General features: G+C 49.8%; 1 protein-coding gene across 9 annotated transcripts in view; it reads right to left on the reverse strand.

The window, feature by feature from the left end:
- Fgfr1 (fibroblast growth factor receptor 1) overlaps positions 1-15,650 on the reverse strand; it is a 55,961-nt gene extending 40,311 nt beyond the window's left edge. For 8 of the 9 annotated variants that reach the window (XM_042054956.1, XM_038326197.2, XM_038326196.2 and 5 more), the window contains exons 1-2: positions 15,387-15,515; positions 2,919-3,097 (exon numbers count right to left, since the gene is read on the reverse strand). In XM_042054956.1, coding sequence (XP_041910890.1) covers positions 2,919-3,009 — 91 coding nt within the window. In that variant the 5' untranslated portion in view covers positions 3,010-3,097; positions 15,387-15,515. Of the gene's footprint in view, positions 1-2,918; positions 3,098-15,386 lie in introns of all 9 variants that reach the window. The other variant, XM_038326195.2, reaches the window with a different exon arrangement.
- Positions 15,651-19,379: the final 3,729 nt, after the last annotated feature.

The following is a 19,379-nucleotide window of genomic DNA, read 5'->3' on the forward strand; positions in this document are numbered from 1 at the left end:
TCATTCATTACATGAAATCCCAGAACAAACAAAACTAAGGCACGATGAAAGGAAGTAGGCCCGAGTCTGCAAGGAGCACGGGAAGAGCTTTTGGAATGACAGGCTGATCTCTTGGCACTTATGGAAACACAGAGATACCTGTCTAAAACTGGCACATTGTATACTATATGTTATATTTCAATTGACTGACTCCAGCCTTGACTACAGTACAGTCTGGTAGTCCTCTCCCACCTTCCCTACTCCTTCTATTCTGAGAACCATTTCTGTGCCAGGCGGTACTGGTGCATGCCTTTAATCCCAGGAGACAGGCGAAATCTCTTGAGGCCAGCCTGGTCTACACAGAGTGAGTTCCAGAATAGCCAGGGCAACATAGAGAATCCCCGTCTTAGGAAAAAAAATAAAACAAAAACCAAGCTGGAGAGATGGCTCAGCAGTTAAGAGCGCCGACTGCTCTTCCAGAGGTTCTGAGTTCAATTCCCAGCAACCACATGGTGGCTCACGAACATCTGTTGTGAGATCTGGTGCCCTCTTCTGTCATGCAGGTATATATAAAAAAATAAATAAATATAAAAAAAAGAAAAAAGAAAAACCGACCAAGCAAACAATGATCCTCTGTTCCCTAGCTCCAACCTCCATTATGGCATTGCCTCTGCTTCCTTTCCTATGCTGGGTAAACAAAATTCCTTATGTGAGGGCCTTCCAGAAAGCTAACTGCCTGCCTGCCTGCAAGTGCCTGGGACAAGATCTGAACTACCTGCTTTCCTTTCTTGGGCTGCAAAGAGTTTATTAGAAAAAGGGGGAGAAAGAAGTGGAGGCTGAAGAGGAATATAAAAAGGAGAGGAGCAGGAAAAGGGAAGGAGGGGGAGGAAGAGGAACTGGCATCCAACCACTTAAGCCCATGGCTTCTATTTCTAGAATGCCATTACTATCCCTGGTTCCCGGTCTCATTCCCTCTGACTGACATTCAACACCACCTTCTATCTTGTCTTCGTGACAACAGTGGTAGATGCAATAATAGCGCCTCACACTTTACATGGAAGTGTCTTACCTGAATTATGACAGACATTTAATCCTTTATTATTGTGGCCTCCATTTTAATAACCTGCCACACAATGCAAGCCAGTTTTCTGAAAACTGGATGACGCCCGTAAACTTCCAATTTCTCAGCAAGAACCAAGTTCCTTAGCAAGACGTAAGCCTTCCAAATGCCGGCTGAATCCAGTTACTGAATCAGGTGTTACTTTCCACAGCTATTTACTCAGTGAGCAACACCGCTCGCTGTCCATACTTCTTAAGCCTCCTGACCTCATGGCTCGCTCCTTCAGCTCCACCTTGAATGCCCTTTATTAACCCTGTTGGAGACCTGCACCTTGGCACCCGAAGGTAAGATCACAGGGTAAACACCTGTAATCCCAGCACACAGAAGGCAGTGGCAGGAGGATCACAAGACCAGCCAGGGTTACACAGCAAGATCCTATGTCAAAAACAAAACGATAAAAGACCCCTATTTTCAATTTTCTTTTGAGACAGAATCTGTGTAGCACTGACTGGCTCTACAAGCCAAACTGGCCGCAGGCTCACAGAGATCTACCTCCGAGTACCGGGATTAAAGGCATGCGTCACACTGGGCAGGAGGACCCCAACTTTCTAACCGCACCTCAGTTTTGTGCATGATAGTCCCACATTCTCTTGCAGCTCCACTGCGTAGCTTAACTATGGGTCTGTTAGGGGCTGCAGAGATGGCTCAGCATTTGAGAGTACTTGCTGTTCTTGCAGAGGGAAGTGGTTTCCCAACACCCACATGGTGGCTCACAATCACTCTTAACTCTGGTTCCTAAGACCCACGAATCCTCTTCTGGTCTCTGCGGGCACCAAGGACACAAGCAGCACACATACATACGCGCAGGCAAAACACTCAAGTACATACTCAAGTACATAAAATGAGAATAAATAAAATCTTCAGTAGATAAATATAGTGCACGTCATATTTATTGCCTCTCCACTGCCTGATGACAACCTCCCTAGAGGTCAGGAGGTCCTCCCTTGCCTTGAGTGTCCGGCACGTCTCAGCTCATCAGGATGGCTTTGGCTCTGCTACTGACTGCGACACAGAACATTCTCATTTCCGCCCCTGCACCAGCTAGAAAGTAGCCCTCTTCCCTACCCTTTTCTCACTGCCATCTGCACACACAGGTTCACCCACTGCTCATCAAACAGGTCCCCGACAACTTAGACAACTTAGGTGGCAGTCCTGTAAACACAGCCACCACTGCCATGTGCATGCCCGAGCCTTCTCTGTGGCCAGCCACGAACTCTCAAGCCACACTGCCTTTTGACAGCAGGGCTAACCCAACACATATCCTCCAAGTCCCTCAGAAGCCATCAGCTATCTCAGGAGCAGGAGCAACCTCTGCGGACTTATTAACAACACACCACAGGCCAGAGGGCCTTATGATGCTCCCGTGCCCCATCACATCTCCAGGTTCTCAGTCTCCCCCAAGTCCCTCAGACAGGCCACCTCCAAAGCAAACTGCCCATCAAACCCCCAAATGAGAAATGGAAGACAAAGTCCAAAAGGGTGTGTGTTTGTGACCGCTCATCCTATAGAAGACAACGTCTCTGGAACAGCTTTCTGGAGGCCAGAGGCCAACTATCAAGTTCATCTTGTTCTAGAATGTCTCCTCTAAATTTGTATTCACAGCATTCTTTCCTACGCCACACCCACCCCATCACATTGTTTCCCCAGAAAAAAAAAAAAAAAAAAAAAACTCATCCCAAGTACCTCACCTCCCGCCAGTGGATGTCACCAACCGGAAAGGAGCCCTTTGCTCCTCCCAGGAAGCTCTCCCAGCAGCCCCTCCCTCCCACACTGTCTCCTCAGTTCAGGGGTCCGGCTGACCCTCAGCCTGCTGTCTTACCTTGTTCAGGCAAGGTCGGGGCTGGCCTGGCCGTGCAGAGTGCGGCTGTGACCAGCACAGCCCAGAAGAGGAGGCACCTCCAGCTCCACATCCCAGTTCTGCACTTAGAGGTTGGTGACAAGCCTCCGCACCTCCATGGAGACTCCACGTTGAGCTCGATCTGCCTTCTCAAGCGGACTCTGGGGAAAGAAACAATATCTATCAGAGAAGTTGGGGGCAGGGGGTGAGGAAAAGAAGAAAGGACATTGTGTCCACGGTCAACCTGTCCAGAAGGATGCTTGAAATAACTGAGTGCTTTTGAAGGTGTAAAAATCGAGCCTATCCCAACACCGAAACAGAGGTAAAAGGCCTAAGTTCATGATATGGCTTGTCCCCTAATGGGGCACTTTGGGGAGGTGGTGAGCCCATTAAGAGATAGACCCTCATGGGAGGGGGTACCCAGTTGGGGGTACGCCCTTGAAGAGGATTACAGAAACCTACTCTCCCCCCCCCCCCACCCTTTCTGTTCCTGGCCATGAGTGAATGGATAGCCCCGTGCATGCTCCAAAGACTCCATTTTCATTCCGCCATGAGGTGTGCTCAAAACTAGAGGCCAACCATAGACTGACACCCACAAAACCTTTTCTCTTCTTAACTTGATGACCTCAGACATTCTGTCACAGTGATGGGAAGCTAGGTTCCACCCTTCATTTCTGCAGCTATGTTCTGAGTACAGACTAAGTGGCCATGATCGCTGGGACTGTCGTCAGGAGGTCCTTCAAGATAAAACTCTCGCGCACTTATGGGAAGAAGCGAAGGAGGTCATGAAAGTCCCCAAGAGCCATACTGGGAGCAAGGGCTCCCAGTTTCAGGTCCCAGGCACATTCAGTGGTGTGGGCTGTGTTGTAGACACGGCCAAGTCCAAGAACCGTGCCACACACAAGCAGTACCCCAAATGGCACGGGAACGGCATCAAGAAACCCCAATCATAAACAAAGCTGGGTGTGGGGAGGATCCCCTAACACTTGAGACTGAGGCGGGCCGGTCTCTGAGTTCAAGGCCAGTCTACCTGGAAAGTTCCAGGGCAACCAGGGACACGTAGAGAAGCCCTGTCTTGACACCTGCCCCGAAAGAAACCCCAGTCACAAAGATAATGAATCCCTTAAGATGCAGGCCAGGGTTGGAGAGACGACTCAGAGGTTAAGAGCACTGGCTGCTCTTCCAGAGGTCCTGAGTTCAATTCCCAGCAACCATATGGTGGCTCACAACCATCTGTACTGAGATCTGGCGCCCTCCTCTGGCATGCGGGCATACATCGAGACAGAATGTTGTATACATAATAAATAAATAAATCTTAAAAAAAAAAAAAAGATGCAGGCCAACAATACCAAGGCAAGGTGAGCGTGTGCTGAGGAGACAAAGGCCCTTCTGAAGCCTGAGGTAAAGCAGATGATGCCAAAGAATCCCAGCCACAAGGGCTTGCTACTGCCCACCTCAAGCTTGGGCACTGGATCTGTGGCTACAAGGCCAAGGGTTGCCAGCTGTGCCGACCAACAACAGCTAAGACCCAATCAAGGCCGAGGGTGCAGCTGCAGCTCAGAGTCAGGCCCAGGCTTCGGTCTCAGCTCAAGATCCCAAAGGTGTCTAGGCCCCCCGAGAAGGCCCCAATGTGAAAGCAGATGGACCAGAGTGGCCCCCCACCCCCAACACAAACACCTCAATCCCAGCCACACTTGCCCTGCGCTATTTGTAGATGGTTGCTGTCCGGTGCAAAATTTAAAAAACAAAACAAAAAGCCGATCCTGCCTCCAGTTTAAGTATTGTGCAATCATTTCAAGGACAGGAATCTGATGACGCCCCAGACACAAGGCTTCATTCTATCTGGGACTAACCAACTCGTCTGGGGAGGAAGAGAGAGGTAAAGAGTTGGGGAACAAGTCAAGAAAGAGAAGGCACCTGGGGTGGTGACGGCACATACCTTCAACCCCAGTACTCAGGGGGCAGATCTCTGTGAGTTCAAGGCCAGCCTGGTCTACACAGTGAGTTCCAGAACACAGTCAGGGCCATGGAAAAGAAAAGAAAAGAAAAGAAAAGAAAAGAAAAGAAAAGAAAAGAAAAGAAAAGAAAAAAGAAAAAGAAACAGGAGGCAAGTAAGTCACAAGGAATATGGCAGCCCTGATAAATCTCCCTGGACACATGCAAGAAGATGCCACAAGACTTTTCCCCTTTTTTTTCCTTTTCCCCACCAGGGATGGAATCCAAGGCCATTCACAGCGCTCTACCCCAGATATCCACACCCAGCCCTCCAGGTCTTTCTTTGTGCCTCTAAAATGTTCAGGATCCCAGGCACCTCCGGATCTACCAGCCTCCCTCCCGGGGAACACAGGCTTCACCGCTGCTTAGGGTGAAGACAGAGCAGGACACTGTGAAGCCGATCTGGAGACCCCTGAGGCTGGATGGTGACGGCTGTTGTCTGACAGCCTTGAGGGGGAGGAGTGAGGGGGAGGTGGGAGACCAGGGCCCTGCACGCAGTCAGGCACAGTTAAAGGCTTGCAGGGGCCATGGATTCTGTAGCCCTTGACCCTTCTCGGGTTTATGGTGGATATTTTTTTTAATATTTTAAATGGTGGGTTTTTGTTTTTCTTTTTCGAGACAGGGTTTCTCTGTAACTTTGGAGCCTGTCCTGGAACTCACTCTGTAGTCCAGGCTGGCCTCAAATTTACAGAGATCCGCTTGCCTCTGCTCCCGAGTGCTGGGATTAAAAGTGTGCGCCACCACTGTCCGGCTAAATATTTTCTTTTATTTACTAACTAACATCACATGTGTGTATGTGGGGGCATGACTGTGTCAGTCACAGCGCACGTGCAGAAGTGAGAGGGCAACTCCATGGAGTCTGCTCTCTTCTACCTTTCTGTGAGTTGTGGGGACTGAACTCAGGCTGGCAGGCATCTTTCACCAGTGAGCATCTCACTAGCCCTGCAGTGGCAGAATTTAAAACAACTTCCTAGAGCCCTAAAGAATAGATAATTGTTGACAAAACATCTGCCAAGTGACACATGACTGGGCACCACGTGTGTGGGTGACCATCTCTGTCCTCTGGTGCTGCAGGAGACCGTCTACACTGTCTAGGAAGTCGGCCTCAGGAACATGCCCTAAAGTGGTGGTTCAGCCCTGCCTCCGCCTAAACCAGAGGGCCCCTCTCCGGTGAGTCAGTCCTGGCTGGCAGAAAACCCCCGAATTCTTGGCCAGCAGAATAGGCATTCACTACTATTAACTGTCTCCAAAGGCTTAATAAAAAAAAATAATAATAATTTCAAACCAAAAGCGAAGTAAATATTTCTCTTGTTCTTTCTTTCTTTCTTTCTTTCTTTCTTTTTTGCTGAGTTTAGGAAAAGGATTAGAAATGAAAAGCATATTTACTGAATACTCTGTGGACTCTATACAAGTAAAATGTGTTTATAACAATAAGACTTACTTTATTCCTCCCTCTCTGCTTCTAAGGAATAGCACTAGTTTCTGCTAAGAAATGCAGAAACTGAGGGTCCAGGAATTTAAGTACAAAGCTAGGCCATGGTGGTGCATGCCTTTAATTCTAGCACTGGGGAGGCAGAGGAAGGCGGATCTCTGTGAGTTAGAGGCCATCTTGGTCTACAAAGCAAATTCTAGGACAGCCAGGGCTGTTACACAGAGGAAACACTGTCTTGGGGGAAAAAGGTTAAAATAAAAAAAAAGAACTTAAGCCCTTTTCCCAAGTAAATGGAGCTGTTAGTAACACTAGGACTTGATTCCCAGGTTTGGGGGATATTAATTCAAGATGGGAGATTGCAAATAATTTGGCCACACCTAACTGAGATACAGCTCAGAGGAAGAATGACTGCCTAGCCATATGGTGTGCCCTGAGTTCATCCCTAACACAGAAAGTTAAAAAAAACAAAAAACAAAAACTAGTCCTTCATTTGATGCAGACACAGGTGGATTCCTATCCACTAGAGAAACCAAGGGGTTAAGGACAAATCCAAGTTAATACTGGAAATTGTAAGTTCCTGTTTCTGTTTCTTTGGTAGGCAAAGCCCTTTAGAAACAAACCACTCAGGGCCCTTCAGGACCCAGGGTCAGACACAATCTCAGGCCAACTGCAGAAATCACCCTCACCGGAAGAGGCCTCTAATAAACCCACATCTCACATTCCAAAGATACAGCTAATCAGTATGGGCCTGTTATCCAGAAAGACACACTCGACAACAAAAACCTGTGTCCCACAGTAACCCTGACTACCAACTCTGTGTATCAACAAAGGGTGGACGGTGGAGGTGGTGTCATCGTGCAACAATTGATTAGGTACAGCGGACGGCAGCTTCCACCTGTCACCCTGTCCCCTGAGATGTCCGCCCACCTACCTCCTCCTAGGTATCTAACCTATCTCCTTTCATCCCCCATAATGAATGCACTTCAGATACTTCAGACTTCAGGCACCTTCTCTCTGACTCATTTCCAAAAGAGGTCCAAGAGTTCCTGCCTCTCCCTTTTCTACCCTCTCAGCCTCAAACTGCACAACAAAAGGATGCTACCAGACCCTTGGCCTCCTGGTACCAACTCCAAGAATGAAAAGGTTGCCAGGTACAAGTGCCACTCTGCACATCTGCAGAGCACTCAGTGGCACAAGCCATGAACCCAGATGCTATTTGGAGTCCTGGAGACTGGCATCTTAGCCCCTAGGAATCACCTCCTCCCTTCCCTGATTGACAGATGGGACCTGTAGCCTTGTGGGTGTGCATGACAGTTTCCCCACGGGTCTCTCCACTATCAGCTGAGGTTCACAGAATTCAAAGCCCAATTTGCCTAGACAAAGAGATCTTCGATGGAGGGCAATGAGGAGACCACTCGACCTCAGTTTTCATACTTGTGGGAAGGCTAAAATATGTGTCCTGACTACATCCGGGTGGTTATACGGTTAAAGTACTTACACAACAGAAGTTTCAATGCATCTTGTGAAAAGTCAGGGCCTGGAACACTTGCCCTGGCGCTTCAAATTCTAAAGGTATAAAGAGTCTACTAACATCAAATCTCTTTGTCTAAAAATGTTGCAAGAAAACTAGCTGATGCATTCAGGGCCAAGTATTTGTCGCTGTCTTCTTCCTCCTCCTCCTCCTTCTCCTCTTCCTCTTAAGGATTTTATTTGCACGCACGTGTGCACATGTGTATGGGTGCCCAAGGAGTCCAGACGAGAGGATGTCATTTCCCGTGTTGCTATAGTAACAGGTTATAAACCACCTGATGGTGGTCCTGAGAATGGAACTCTGGTTCTCCTGAAGAACGGCAAGAGCTCTTAACGGCTGAGCCATCTCTTTAGCCCCGAGGTCTTCGTCTCCCCGTGTTCTAGAGAAGGCAGTCAACGGACGTTTTCATTTATAACACTGCCATCCTGGGACAGTTATTTACCCTGGGCTTCAGCTTCCCCCACCTGACGGAGACCAGAACATCTGTCTTCCTACATCAGGTGGTTACGAGAGGTAAGCGAGCACTGTGAAGAGGATGCTCTTTACAGTACTGGGCTGACAGAAGAAACAACAGCGAACTTGCATTTTAAAATGATCGTTTTCGGAATTATTAATCTTATGTGTACATTCTGCATGCTTGTATGTCTGTGTACCATGTGTGTGCCTGCAGAGGCCAGAAGAGAGCATCGGAGCCCCTGAAACTGGATCGTGAGCCACCACGTGGGGGTGCTGGGAACCAAGGCCAGATTCTCTGAAAGAGAGTCAATGCTGTTAACCACTGGGCCACTTCTCCAGATAGTCCCTCCGTGATGACACGCTCCTAGAGTACGCAAACGTCCCCCTTCCCACAGGTACTCTGCCCATGCCATCTTCACCCCCTTAGCACTCTCGGCTCAGCTGGCAAATCTGGTGACTCCTGGCCACATGCAGCTGTTGTGCCACTGAAATATGGCTCCCGCCAACTGGGGTGTGCTGGAAGTGAGAACAGAAACTGTGAACGTTTAGCAGGGAAAAAGAAAATGTAAAATATCTCACCAATTTTTTATATTTTGGCCAGGCACAGTGTGTACTTTAACATGCTTGAAGCACCAGGTTCAACTGCCAGCACTCTCAAATTATTTATATTGATGGCGTGCAAAGGGTGGTATTTTAGAAATATCAATAATATTATCAGTAATAATATCAATAGAAAGACGAAGACATAATATGAATACAATGTATTCTTAAAACCCAAGTAAGTTTAAAGTGGGTTTTGGCTGTTTCTTCTCACATGCTTTCAAATGAGGACACTATCACCCCAAAACTTAAGGAGGCTCCCATTGTATTTGCAGGTCTGTGTGAGTGTCCCTCTTCCATGATAAGGCCAAGAATGACCTAATCCGGGAACCCCATCTCACAAAGTTCTGCTTCTGCACACTGCCAGCCTCCTCAGCCCCGTCCCTCTGATTTCCCAATGAACTACCAGCCCTTTCCCCATGGTGTTTACATCACCTTACCGAACTCGTGTTCCCCACCCTCTTCTCTCCACAACTGTGCCAGCGAGTTTTAGATCAACTTGACACAAGCTAGAGTCATTTTGGAAGCAGAGGGACCCTCAGTGGAGAAAATGCCCACCAGCGTGGCCTGTAGGCAAGCCTGTGGTGTATTTTCTTGACTGATGACTGGAGGGCCCAGTTCACTGTGGGCAGTGCCAGCCCTGGGCTGGTGTTCCCCTGTGCTGTAAGAAAGCAGGCTGAGCCGGGCGGTGGTGGCGCACGCCTTTAATCCCAGCACTTGGGAGGCAGAGGCAGGCGGATCTCTGTGAGTTCGGGACCAGCCTGGTCTACAAGAGCTAGTTCCAGGATAGGCTCCAAAGCCACAGAGAAACCCTGTCTCGAAAAACCAAAAAAAAAAAAAAAGAAAAAAAAAAAAAGAAAGCAGGCTGAGCAAGCACGGGGAGCAAGCCAGTAAGCGGCACTCCTTTGTGGCTTCATCAATTCCTGATTGCAGGTCCCTGCCCCGTTTGGATTCCTGTGCTGACTTCTCTCAGTGAGGAACAGCTTCCTGGAGGTATAAGCTGAAATAAATAAACCCTTTCCTCCCCAAGTTAACTTTTGGTCACAGTGTTTCCTCACAGCATCAGGGGGCAATGTAAACCCTGACTAAGACACCGAGAAACCGCAGGCTTCCGTGGAGCAGGACCAGTGCCTAACTGTGTCTCCCAATACCCTCAGTCCTCAGCATGAACATAGGAAATGCGGGCACATATGTTAAATGGAATGAAAGAAGGCACATGAGACCGGAAAGAGACAAACCCAGGCCTGGGATCCTCTTTGTGAGCTGTCTGCAACCACGCACGTTGGTCGGATTCTAATATTTGGATATTTGGAGTTCCAAATGTTTTACAGCCTGAAACTCTTTGACTGCCAACATGACATGAGCCTCTGGGAGTCCAGGTTTCTCAACCTGTGGATATTCTTCAAGAAAAAAGATTAGATTATCGGGGGCGGGGAGGGGATGCCACAGCCGGTTCCCTGTGCTAACCAGCCACAATACCAACAGAGAGATGTTCTAAGCATACCGAGGCCCCTGAATTAAGGACCGTGATACAGAAGTATGAATCCCTTCAGACTGGGATCTGACTTACTAAATGTCAGAGCTAACTTATCCCGCACATCACTTCAATAAACATTTTTAAACGCTAGGGTAGTCTTGTTTACAAAATTGTAACTGGCACAAAAGAAATGATGCTTGCGGGACTGGAGATGACTCAGCTTGCTGCTGTGGTTGAGGACCATCCTTCATTCTAGTGAGTTAGGCTCTAAGCCCTGTGACATGTGTGCATACTCAAACACATGGACACACACTTATACACAGAGATAAAAATAAAAGAAAAAACGCTAATTGTGTGTGTGTGTGTTTTATGACGGCTAATTGTGTGTGTGTTTTATGACGAAGTTTGGTTTATTAAAAACATTTTAAGCATGGGGATTAAGAGAAGGAAACCTGCTTTGAGGAAAGAAAGACATGCCCAAGAGGGTAGTCTAAGACCAAGAGGCTGAGATTACCTTGCACCTCTGTTAAAAAAAAAAAATATCCAAATGACTGTCAACAAAGCTGGAGGGGTTAGTTCAGTAGAGAAACTGCTTGCCTAGCAGGTAAAAGCCCTGGGTTCAATTCCTAACACTGCTGAAACAAAGTAAACTCTCTCTGTGTGTGTGTGGTTTTCACACATATGGAAAGTATCTAAAATATTTTATATTGAAAAATTAGTAATAGCTGTATGGGGGCATGGTGTGTGTATCATCTCATTCACACTCAAGAGGTCGAGATAGGAGTGTCTCAAGTTTGAGGCCGGCCTGGGCCTAGATGAGAACCAGACTCGAAAACCAAACAAACGGGCTAGAGGGATCGCTTAAGGGTTTTGAGGAGTGGAGGGTTGCCCTCTAAGTGGGATCCCTTACCTAGGTGAACACTACTTATTTCCAGGCTTGGTTGGGGAGGGTGGAGGAGTGCCCACAAATAAAGTGTCTTCCTCGAGGGTGGTAGTAAGTAGAGTTCCTATTTAAAGGCAATGCAGCCGTGAGAGGGAAAAGACAGTCTATCCCATAGGATGTATTTGACCTCTGGAAGACACCAGCACCTTCTCTAAAGACCCACATCTGGACTCCTGGGTGCATTTCATTAGACCTCTTCCAGAGCCCTGGGAAAGGAAAATGCAAGGCAAATTTCCCAAGAGGAAATTAAACTCCTCCTAGGCAATGAAAGTGAGGCCCTGTTCAGAGCAAGACCTCGGAGTCAAGGCTCACTCCTTTCCCTCCTGCGGCAGAGCCCCAGACTTTCCAGGGAGGAAATGGGGTCCCCACGAGGCTCACACTGGCTTCAAACTCAGCACGTAGGGTGGCCTTGAACTCCTGACCTTTACACATCCCTCCAGAGTGCAGGGATGATGAGCGATCGGCATTTCTTCTGAAGCTCAACAGCCATTTGGATCAAAGAGATTACAAAACTTGGAGGCAAAGAAAGGGCCGTTGGGGTCAGCAAGATAGCTCAGCAGGTAAGAGAGGAAGCTCTTGAACCCGCATGGGAGAAGAGCGCTAAGTAATTTTTTTTTTTTTTTTTTTTTTTTTTAAGATTTTATTTTCAATTACACATATGTGTGTGGATATGAGCGTGCCAGTGCAGGTATCTGCGGAGACACCGAGTTCCTGTGAACTGTCTGATGTGCATGCTGGGAACGGAACCCAAATCCCTCTGGAATCTCAGCCAGTGTCCTTTTTAAACCAAACAGGGTTTCTCTGTATAGCCTTGGCTGGCCTGGAACTCAGGGAGATTCGCCTGCCTCTGCTTCCTGCGTGCTGGGATTAAAGGTGTGCACCACCACTGCCCGGCTTCAGCCAGGGCTCTTAACTGCTGAGCCATCTCTCCAGGCTGAAAACCACATCTTGCAACCTATTCTCTGATCTCCACTGGAGCACCGTGGCACCCTGGTGCACACACATGAATAAATGAGTAAATAAACGTAATTTTAAGAATAAAAAAATGAAATAAAAAGGCCTTTGGAGACACTCGCTGCTAAGCCCCAAGTTCACATGAACAAAGAGCTTTTAAGAGTCTTGCATCAGGTCAATATCACTAATAAGCAAAAAGCAGATCACGAACAGCAAGGTCTAAAGATTGTCTTTGGTCTCCAAGGTTGGAGTCTGCCTACCCGACGCCCCATTCAATTTTCTCTTTTGGAGTCCACCCTGGATAAAGGTAGTTCTGGTGTAGGGTGCCTATATATATTGTCATCTTCTCCTGTAAGGAGACGGTGACAACATTTGTCATGTCCTTCCGTTCCTTCTGTCCCTTTGCTTCGCTTGCTATTCAAAGGGTACCAAAAAGGGGACTGAACCTTCCAACAAGCTTCATGGCGTGAGGACAAGGAAAACACCACTCTAAGGCTATACCCTGGAACCAAAGGAAGTAATGTCCATGTTTGTCCATCCTCCCATTGTGAAAATACTTTTGAAACTGGCATTGGGAGTACACGTGACTCTCAATCCATGGCCCATCACTGAAAAGCTGACACTCAGCTATGACTAAGAATAAAAGCAACGTATTTCAAGTAACTTGTCACTGATGAAATATATAACTGTCCCGGCTGGAGCCAAGCCCCAGAAAGCGTCTCAGTCCTCAAACACTCAGCACTAAGGGGTCAACAGGGTCTCAGAAGTGTGTCCCAAGTGGGGAAATATGTAAACAAGCCATTAGGGAGGAAGGCCAGCCACCAGGACAGTTGGCGGGTATTAGCTGAGATTGTCGGCCTTAGGTCACTGAAAGGAAGGGACACCACCCCAGCGTGGGGGTAATTGGCCAGACCATGGCCAGTCAGTCCCAGGGGTCCTGCTACTTAGCTTTAAAACAAGTCTCAGAGAAACCCGGAGCCTGGCCAAGGAAGGAAAACAGCCACTTTCTGCTCAACCATCTCAGGGCGATGGTTCTACAATTTAGGTACTATTCCAAAAAAAGCACTGGTCCGGAGGTGCAAAGACCAGGGTACATCTGCGAAGGAAACAGTCACCTTAATTACCATGTCTAGAGAAAGTGCGATTTCATTACAGCCTCCAAAACTGCCGCCCCAAGGAGGAAACCAGAGAAGTGTTTTCAATTTAAAAGACCGGAGAGGGCGAAAGGCACCAATTCTCCCCACCCTGACGCCAACTTTGGACCCTTTGGATGCTTTGCTTGTCCACCCTCCCCCCCCCCCCCCCCCCCCGCCCCCGACGAAAGAGTATTGCAAAAAAAAAAGTGTACATTCCTTCCCTAGTCCTGTAGTCATTGTTTAAACGGCCAAACACTCCATTTTCAGTTTCCGAGGGCTGCAACCCAAGGAACTCACTGAAAACATAAGGTGCCTCTGGCTCCAACAGTATCAGCCGCTGCACCCCGCTTGCTTCCGCATCAAGGACAGAACCCCGCGAGGAACCCAGACGCGTGGCGATAGGTGGGCTTGCAGTGTCCACACGGGACAGACTCTCCAAGTATAATTAAAGGGCGAGGCGAGGCGAGGCGATGCTTTGGTTCTAGTACACGTCAAGGCCTATCTTGGCCCAGACCCACATACAAGGGCCACCTCTAGTGAGCAAGCCGCTCCCAAGTGGATGCTGATTCTCCCGCACAATCCCGGCCACCCATCGCTCGCCACCAGCAGGAGAGTCTAGTGTGGAGGAATCCAAAATCACTTGCGATCCACAACTTTCTTTTCTCTTCCAACTCAAAGCCTCCTCTCCACGTCTCAAGAAATATTAAGGGGTGGTGGTAGGAAGGCCTAGTGGAAGAATCTCAGTTTTAATTTAGGAGGGGGAGGGGAGGAAGAGGGATGTTTAATAATGTGGCTGCGGTGTACCCGTGTAGGGTGAAACGGAACCAGATGCGGCAGCTACATCTGGGAAATGGGGGGTTGGGTAGGGGAGAAAAACGCCGTCGAAATGCTTTGCAAATGAGTTAATAGCTTCTAGGCCCAGAAAAAGAGAGCGCCTCCTGCACTCCCAAGGTGTCCAGTTGCTTCACTGGAACTGAATGCAAACCCCACCATAAAAAAGTCAGTAAATTCCTCCAAAAAAATATGGGTTCTCGCCTGTCTCATCCCGCCAGCGACACCACTAGAGGAGACGCGGGAAGCGTGGAGAGGGGATCTGGGACACAGAAGCAACAAGCGGGCAACGGAGGACTCCGCACCGGACCAGCCCTCATCCCTTCCCCCACTTCCCAGAACGATCCAGACCCCGCGGCCCCCCTCCCCTTCCCCAGACCCCTTCAGAAACCCTCTAGGTCTAAGACTTAAACAGAACATCACCACCACCACCCCTCGGAAAGGGGGAATCTTTTGCTCGCTCTCCGCTAAAGCCGATTCAGCCATTTGGTGACGACACCTCCTTCAAACCTATTCCAAGACAAGCTAGCCTTCCCCGCCACTTCCTTTCCTTCTCAAGCCCCCAACCCGGACCCCAGACTTGCCCGGACGTGGAAAAACACTTGAAAAGATCCCAGATGTGGGGTGTTGCGCCCAAAGCCACCGGCTGAATGGGGGGGGGGAGTGAATCCTCACAAGAGGACCAAAAGAGATGGAGTGTATAACACACACACACACACACACACACACACACACACTCACCTCGCAGCCCACTCCCGCCCCCCTCCCCGCGGGAACCCACGGCCTCCGCCGCCTTCTCCTTTCCCCGGAGGGTCGGGGTCTGGACTCGGAGCGCTGCAGCTGCCTCGCCAGCTCCGGAGCGCGAGTTGGCGGAAAAGTTGGGCAGCGGGCAGCAGCAGCGGGCCCCGCGCGGGGAGGGGGCGCGGGCGGCGACGTTGGCCGAGAGAGGAGGGACGGGGGCGCCAGGGAGGGAGTGGAGCCGGGGGTGGAGTGGGGGGGAGATCGGAAGAGGGAGGCGCGGGCTGCGGCGGGCGAAGCGCGGGGGCTGCTCTGGACGCCCAGCCAGCCGGCTCTGCGGACGCCGACGACTCTTACCTCACTTGGCGCTGCGGTCCCGCCTCTGGAGAGCTCGCCGTGGCGCGGCGGGTGTCTGTGTCTTGCGCTCGGGTCGGTCGTCTCCGGGCTCCGTTCAGGTCCTGGCTGGGTCGCGAGAGCTCGGCGGCCAAGGCACGACTCCCGGCGGCACTCGGAACCCGGCGCCTCCAGCCCGGGCGGGAACAATGGAGCCGAAGCTGGTGCCCCGGAGGCGGGGCGGAGGGGAGGGCTTGGGTCCACCGCCGGGGGTCCCCAGATCGTGCGCCCCCCGCTCTCCAGAACGCGGCGGCGGCTCCTCAAGCTTTTGGCAACCCGGGTTCCATCGCCCCTCCGGGGGCCAAGACGTGCGCTGACTGCTGCACTGGTGTGGTGCGCCCCTGGGAACGGAGAAAAGTCTTCGGGCTCCGCTGCTTTTCCAGCTGCGGCGCGCGCTCGCGGCCGGGAAAGGCGAGGTCGCCGCAATGCGCTAAGCACAGTGTCCGTCCAGTCGGGACGCTGCGGCCCAGCTCCCTGTGCAGCCCGGGTCCTCGGCAAACGGCGGCTGCACCGGCGTCCCGGCTCCCGTTCGGCGCCACCCGCTGCCGAGGGCCCCGCAACGGTACCCGCAGGAGCGCTCCGAGCGCTGTGCGCCGGCGAGGCGCGAGGGCTCGCTCTCTCACTCCCACCCGGCGCTAGTCCCACCTCCTCCTCCTCCCCCTGCAGATGCCTGCTGGGCCTTGTAGTTCCAAAGCTGCAGCCCGGGAGAAGCCCGGAGTGGAGAAGAGGCACTTTAGAGTCTGGTCTGGCTTGAGCATCGCCTGAAGGGCGCCCGAATTTCAGACCATGAATAGATCAGAAATTTGGGGACGGAAGCAGGGGTGTGGGGAGGGGCGAGGGACTGGCACTATAGTTTTGGGGCTGTACTTCGCAGCTCGGTCTTTGGTCATCTGTGTGCCTTGGGGAATGATTTCGGTGCCCTAAATCTCAGTTTTCCATCTATAAACGAGAGATAACAACACACATAAAGTGGAGAAATAAAGAGGACCCTCACATGATTCACAATAAATACAAGCTGTTTTTATTGATGGGCGAGTCGATCTCCCCCCCCCCCACGCACCCGTCCCAGACTCTTTCCTTGAATCTCAACTTTCCCCAGCCACATAATTTAGGTTTTGTGGTTCACTCTGGAATGGACCCTGCAAATTCTACAGTGCCGTTCTTGGTAGCCTCAGGAATTACCAGTTTTCAATGAACGTTCAGGAAGCAAGCGAGAAGTGAGTGGTGTAGGGAGGAGCATTCCCCTCCCCACTTAGGAATTAACCAGAACCAACCCAGACACCCCACAGTATGCTACTATGGCACTAAATGAAAATGGCTGAAATGCCCTTCCTGCCAGATCCATCCACAGAGTGGTTAATCTCTAGTTCTTTAATCCAATGGGCATGAGTCCAGTGGGCATGAATCCTGTTGAGAATGTTGAAAAATACAATACTTGGTCCTGCTTGGACACGAGGAATCATGGCATCCTAATGAAGCATGCTAAGGATTCTAAGACAGTTGGTAGAGGCTTTGCTGAAGCTGGAGGGAACTCGGTTTCCAGCACTGGATTAGCCACTGAACGTGGAGGAGATCCAGAGGCTCGAGGTCGTCATTGGCTATATAGGGACTGGGAAGACAGCTTGTGCTAGAGAACCTGTCTCAAACAATAGTAAAAAATGGCCTGAGGGAGACAGAGCTTTGATTCCAGCGCACCCTAAACCTGAGTGGGTGGTAGAAGTCTGTAGACTTGTTACATACCAATGAGGGGCGGGAAGAGGAGGGGTCTCTGCAAATTTTCCTGAGAGTTCCTGGTGACTGTGAGGTGTTGTCTAGTTGGGGGACCACCAGAAGGGTGGGAAGTCCGCTGCCATACTAGGTGTGAAGACTCTTTCCACCTTTTCCACCACTCAAAGACTTACTTTGGATGCTTCATGCATCTGATAAAATCAAGTCAGAGATGTCCATAGCTACGGGTCTCCCCCATGAGAATCAGACTGAATAATGAGGGGCAGAGTACCAAAAAGGGGGGGGGGAGCTACTACACCAGCAAAGAGCCACAGTGAGAAGAACTGTTTCCTAAGGAACCCGTCAGCAGAGCAAGCAGTGACAGCTTGCATACCAGACTATCTGAGACTCCCTCCGCACCGGACAGTTTTCTCTGTGACCACCAGGTGACAAAAATAGAAAGCTATGCGATGCTATCACATTGTTTACCTCCAGTGAAGGGTGGAGGAGGAGAAGCGCTAGAGTTTATTGATTTATAAACTTTCAGGTTGTTTGTTTGAGTAGTCTTTTTTATTCCTCTTTTTAAAATAATTTATTTAACTTTATTTTATGTGCATTGGTGTGAAGGTGTCAGATCCCCTGGAAATGGGGTTAAACACAGTTGTGAGCTGCCATGTAGGTGCTGGGAATTGAACCCAGGTCTCCTGGAAGAGCAGCCAGTGCTCTTAACCACTAAACCATCATCTCTCCAGCCCCCAGAGAAGTAGTCTAATGCTGTACCCCAGGGTAGCCTGTAGCTCATGGTGGAGCCTTAAACTCAAGGCAGTCCTCCCTCCCACCTTTGTCTCTCTGGGTGCTGAGTTCTAAGCCACCAGCTAACCTGACAAAGCTGGATGTTTAGCTCAGTAGTAGATCCCGTGCTTAGCTTATACAACAATCTGAGTTCAAACTGGGGGAGAGGGAGGTGCAGATAAGTTAAGAGATACCTTAACTGAGTTCCTAAAAAGTAAAGAATCAGTGAGTACTTTCTGAACAAATGAATCATCAAAAACTAAATAAAAAGCAGAGACGACAGCCAATATTTAAGGGTTATTACTCCTGTAAGTGTATCCCTGCTCTCCTCATCCCCTCAGCTCCTAGTCAGGAGCCCCATTTATCCTCTCATAGAAGCTGCCAAACAGCCTTCTCCACCACCCCCAGGGACCGGAGATGCTGCAGCCTCCTGCTATAGCCGCTGATTTAATATTGAACATGGTTTTGCTGGTTATTTCCTCCCAGCAAGATTCTCAACGGTTCTAGGGCAGATGTCCCATCAGGGCTTCCCACCTAGCTCAAACGATTTTCCTTGAGATATATACATCTGTTGTTTGGGGCCTGGCTGCATGTGAGAAACCAGGGTTACCAGAGAAAGTTACCTACCACTTGAGGTAATGGTAGGGAAGGTGAGCCATGGAAAATGCAGACCTGACTACTGAGAGCCGACCGCACTTGCACGCTGCGCCTAAGGACGGTGTATTGCTCTTCATTGGGGTCCTTCTTCTGACAAAGATCTTTATTGATTTAGAGACAAGATCTTACTATAACTTCTACGCCAACCTCCCCCAATGCAGAGATTAAGGACTGTATCACCAGGCCCTTCTAATACAGCATTGGTCTGAGGATTTGGTTAAGTGACATGCTTGCCTAGGAAGAGTGTTCAGGCTCTCTCTCTCTCTCTCTCTCTCTCTCTCTCTCTTTCTCTCTCTCCTCCTTCTCCTCTCCCCCTCCTCCTCTCCCTCCTCTTCCTCCCCCTTCTCCTCTCTCTCTGTTTCATATAATTAAATTTATTAAATAAATACTGAAATAATTTCATAGCCCAGTCATTTTCATTTTGATTTCTTTTGGAACATCCGAAGAGCACGTAGAAGCTAGAAGTTGAAAAATACGCCCTTTGCTGTAACCAGAAAAAAAAAAAAAATCCACATGCCTGTTTGGTGTTGAGGTGCGGAGTATATCCTCACCTTTATTAGGTTTAGGTGTATAGATTTAGGGGAATGGGGAAAAACGAGTAGTGAACTTGCTAGCTGTTCGTCGGCCCACCTGCTCTCTCAGAAATATCTAGAATGGCTGGACTGGAGAAGGTGGCAGGCCCGGAGGAGGCAGTGGTGTCCCCAGATCCTGCCTGGGCGCCTGCTTTTCCCCCCATGCAGCCAGCGGCACTCCCGCCCCGCTCTTGCAGAGCCGCAGACCCGGCGCTCCCGGGGCAGCTCT

The sequence above is a fragment of the Arvicola amphibius genome, chromosome 4 (assembly GCF_903992535.2).
Source record: "Arvicola amphibius chromosome 4, mArvAmp1.2, whole genome shotgun sequence".
Taxonomy (NCBI): domain Eukaryota; kingdom Metazoa; phylum Chordata; class Mammalia; order Rodentia; family Cricetidae; genus Arvicola; species Arvicola amphibius.